Source organism: Musa acuminata, chromosome BXJ2-1 (assembly GCF_036884655.1).
Source record: "Musa acuminata AAA Group cultivar baxijiao chromosome BXJ2-1, Cavendish_Baxijiao_AAA, whole genome shotgun sequence".
In the NCBI taxonomy this organism is placed as follows: domain Eukaryota; kingdom Viridiplantae; phylum Streptophyta; class Magnoliopsida; order Zingiberales; family Musaceae; genus Musa; species Musa acuminata.
The window spans coordinates 19580916-19584087 of record NC_088338.1 but is presented as its reverse complement, the minus strand read 5'-3'; the positions used below and the strand labels follow the sequence as shown (position 1 = coordinate 19584087).

At 42.7% G+C, this 3172-nt stretch overlaps 1 protein-coding gene across 1 annotated transcript; it reads right to left on the bottom strand.

Annotated features, from left to right (window-relative positions):
- Nucleotides 1-581: 581 nt before the first annotated feature.
- LOC103972802 (auxin-responsive protein SAUR71) lies at nucleotides 582-1640 on the bottom strand. Its single transcript, XM_009387164.3, has one exon. The coding sequence runs from the start codon at nucleotides 1309-1311 to the stop codon at nucleotides 898-900; it is 414 nt and encodes a 137-aa protein (XP_009385439.1). The 5' UTR covers nucleotides 1312-1640; the 3' UTR covers nucleotides 582-897.
- Between the last annotated feature and the right edge of the window lie 1532 nt (nucleotides 1641-3172).

Sequence of the window (3172 nt, the reverse complement as noted above, 5' to 3'; positions counted from 1 at the left end):
TCCGTGACACAACGTCCGGACTTCCGACGAACTCTCGAACCCCAACGTGATCTCGATCTTGACTCCAACACAACACTTGCTTTATATCTTACTGTTATCGTAATTAATCCTGCACACTTTTTTCAACATATAGATTATATCTAACAAATTACAATTGACTTCATCATCAAAATCCGAGATTCAGTAAGTGTTTGTTCAACAACTTAGGTTTCTTGCCCCCAAGGCGACACTAAGCCACCTGGTCATCCCTGTCGAGGCATTCCGAAACCTCACTGAACAAGTGATGCAAATAGTTATTCTGCTCTTGCCTTAGCTTGCCTAATAGGCGACACCACCATCTGTCGAGAGGGTGGATTCTGTTGCAGATTAAAGGCCTTAGCATTATTATTTACATATTTCACCTACCTAGATAACTTAATTCCAATACCTAGTATGAACAACACGTAGAAGAGTATCACCTTATGGAGTACCCTATGCTCGGTCGTCATGAAGAATGTTTTAGCTGAATCACTAGGAAACAACTATTATGTCCATCAACTTTAATAGGCTCCTAAAAACTAGATTGAAATCAAAGAGTGACCTTTCTGAGCAACTTGATTGAAGCAATTTATTTCCTGTACAATAATCATGAGCCTTAGAACAAGATATTATGCAGATCTTGTACATTAATCACCACGACTGGATCGGAGCACCTCTTCTACATTAAAACCAAGCGGAGACAAGTGGCATGATTACAGATAAAAAGTATAGAAACCACTAAACCTTCTCCACACCAATCACACACAAAACAAAGGATCGACTTAACCTTCGTTGTTGATCATCATACATATGGAACAAGAAAGCTAAACACATGAGGCTGTGGAGGTTTTCTCACCGTGACTATGCTTGCTTCCAAATCTACACACGGCCCGTGATCATGGCCCTTGCCGGGCTCAGCAAGAGGTACCCGGCGTGTGCCTTGCTGAAGTTGCACCTGGGCGAGTACAGCTCCGCTGCGTCCTGCTCCACCTCCCACAACACCTTTTGGAAGAGATCAACGTCGCAGGGAAGTTCCAGCGGCCCGGCAGCCGAGTACCCGAACTCCATCTCCGCCTCATCAAGTAGCATCTTAAAGAGCGGGTGGTTCACACACTCCGTGCGCACCACGAACCGCTCCCTCGCGGGCCCGACGTACACCGAGAAGCAACCCTCGGGCGTCCGCTGCCGCTTCTGATCCCCCTTGCGGTGGCTCCCCAGAGACCGGCACCGCTCCAGCGTCTTCAGTATCAGGCCCTTTGACCTCTTGTCCTTGCCGTTCTCAGCCCTCCCCATGTATGCGGGGAGAACCTTATGAACCACAGGTGATCTGAACACCAGTGTATGTATAGACAAGAGAAACTATATTTTGGCTTGAAGGAAGAAGAGAAGAGACGCCAAGAACCCTATAGAGTGAGCAGAAGGGGAAGTAGCAAGCTCTCTTGCTCTTAGCCTCTGTCATAAACTTGATGATACATAGCCTTCGATCTGGGCACTTTTGTGTTACTCATGACTCGAAGAAGGACTAGTCATTCATGCGTACAGAGATCAGGGGAAGAACAGAAGAAGGGCTAAGAGAGAGGAAGAGACATTAGCTGGGAGGTGGAAGTGGTTGTTTAGTGACCAAGTGGGCACAAACACCGATATATAAAGAGAGGAGAGATGCAAACCGGCTTGTCGATGCAAAGTCGTATCCATCTAAACCGTCCAATCTTTTCTTCTCGTCATCCAACCGTTCGTCTGATCTGAAAAAGGACAAAAAGAGCTGCTCATCCTCGGTGTAGAGCATGTCAAGTCTTAGATCATCTGTGGACTTCTTTAGACTTAAATGTGCCACGTATCGTTCATATTTGCCCTGGATTTGTGCAGGAAATTGGTAGATATGATCGAATATATTGATTAAACGTAATGGAAATGTCTCTCCATTAATCATCCTTCCAAGCCAATAGAATGAGTGGCAAGAAACATGGCGCATGATGAGAGGATTATTGGACTAACGTGAGTGATAGGCTGCCAACTCTCAGTTTTCTTATCTATCCAAGAAAAAGAATGGTTGAAGGCCGGCGGCTTCTGTGAAGAAAGTCAACGAGTTACGATAGGAACAGACAAATAAAAACAGTCCACATAATGCAGCCAGAAAGGGATCGGCGTGCTGCAAATTTGGTCCTCTCAGCAACAAATTATCAACTATAGAGGTTTGTACTTGTTCGTGACTTGGGATTCTCATTTTAGTCAAAAGTTATGCAGATCTATCCAAGATCATCCATGGCACTTGTCATTTCGATCTTTGCATGAGCTATGCAAAGAGGTGACTCTAGAGATATCTAATAGTGATGACAAGGTTTTCTTTATATCACGTAGGGGTGTCATCAGCTTAAGATCTAATGTTGAACCTTATCTTTAATGGAACTTGAGCACATATATACAGTGGAGGACAAAAATTAAAAGTATGTTTGTGTGTAATAGCCCATTTGAGCTCCGATTATTGTCTCTGGTCAGCATGCATGCCTGCCTGCCTGTATCACGGGTTCATTTTTACATTGTGAACCCAGTGTCAAATAAGTCTTTTAAAGGTCCAACCATGTATAGAACTACAGGTATACTATGAGTTGGTAAGGGATGGAGGATATTAGAAGCTTTCATTTTTTGTTGCCAAGTCAAGTCAAACAGATACAAACTATACCCGCCCATCCGGGGCTAGAGCAGTTGCTGGTTGACCTTGACTTGCTATTAGGTTATAAAAAGCATAGAAGTTATTGTCAGGAATTGCAAGAAAGAGAGAGAGAGAGAGAGAGAGAGAGAGATTGGTTGAGTTTTACACAAATGCATACCTAAATGTATACGCATCTCGACAAGCAAAATTATACTCATTCCGCCAACTATAAAAAAGAAAGCATTTGATAGTATATGAAAAAGTAAAAGCTGAAAGAATAGCTCCTGAGGGATATATATAAAGTGGACTAAGGCACTTTCACATGATTGACCAACTAATTTGGCATCAAAATATTAACGTTTAGTAAAAGTTAGGGTATAGCGAAATGACAATGAAGACAAAATTAATCAATACGAACCTTTTTATTAATGATTAATTTTAGTGCAAGTTGCACAATTATGAAAAGACAATTTGCGAATAGAACAAATCAAGTAAGGCCCGTAC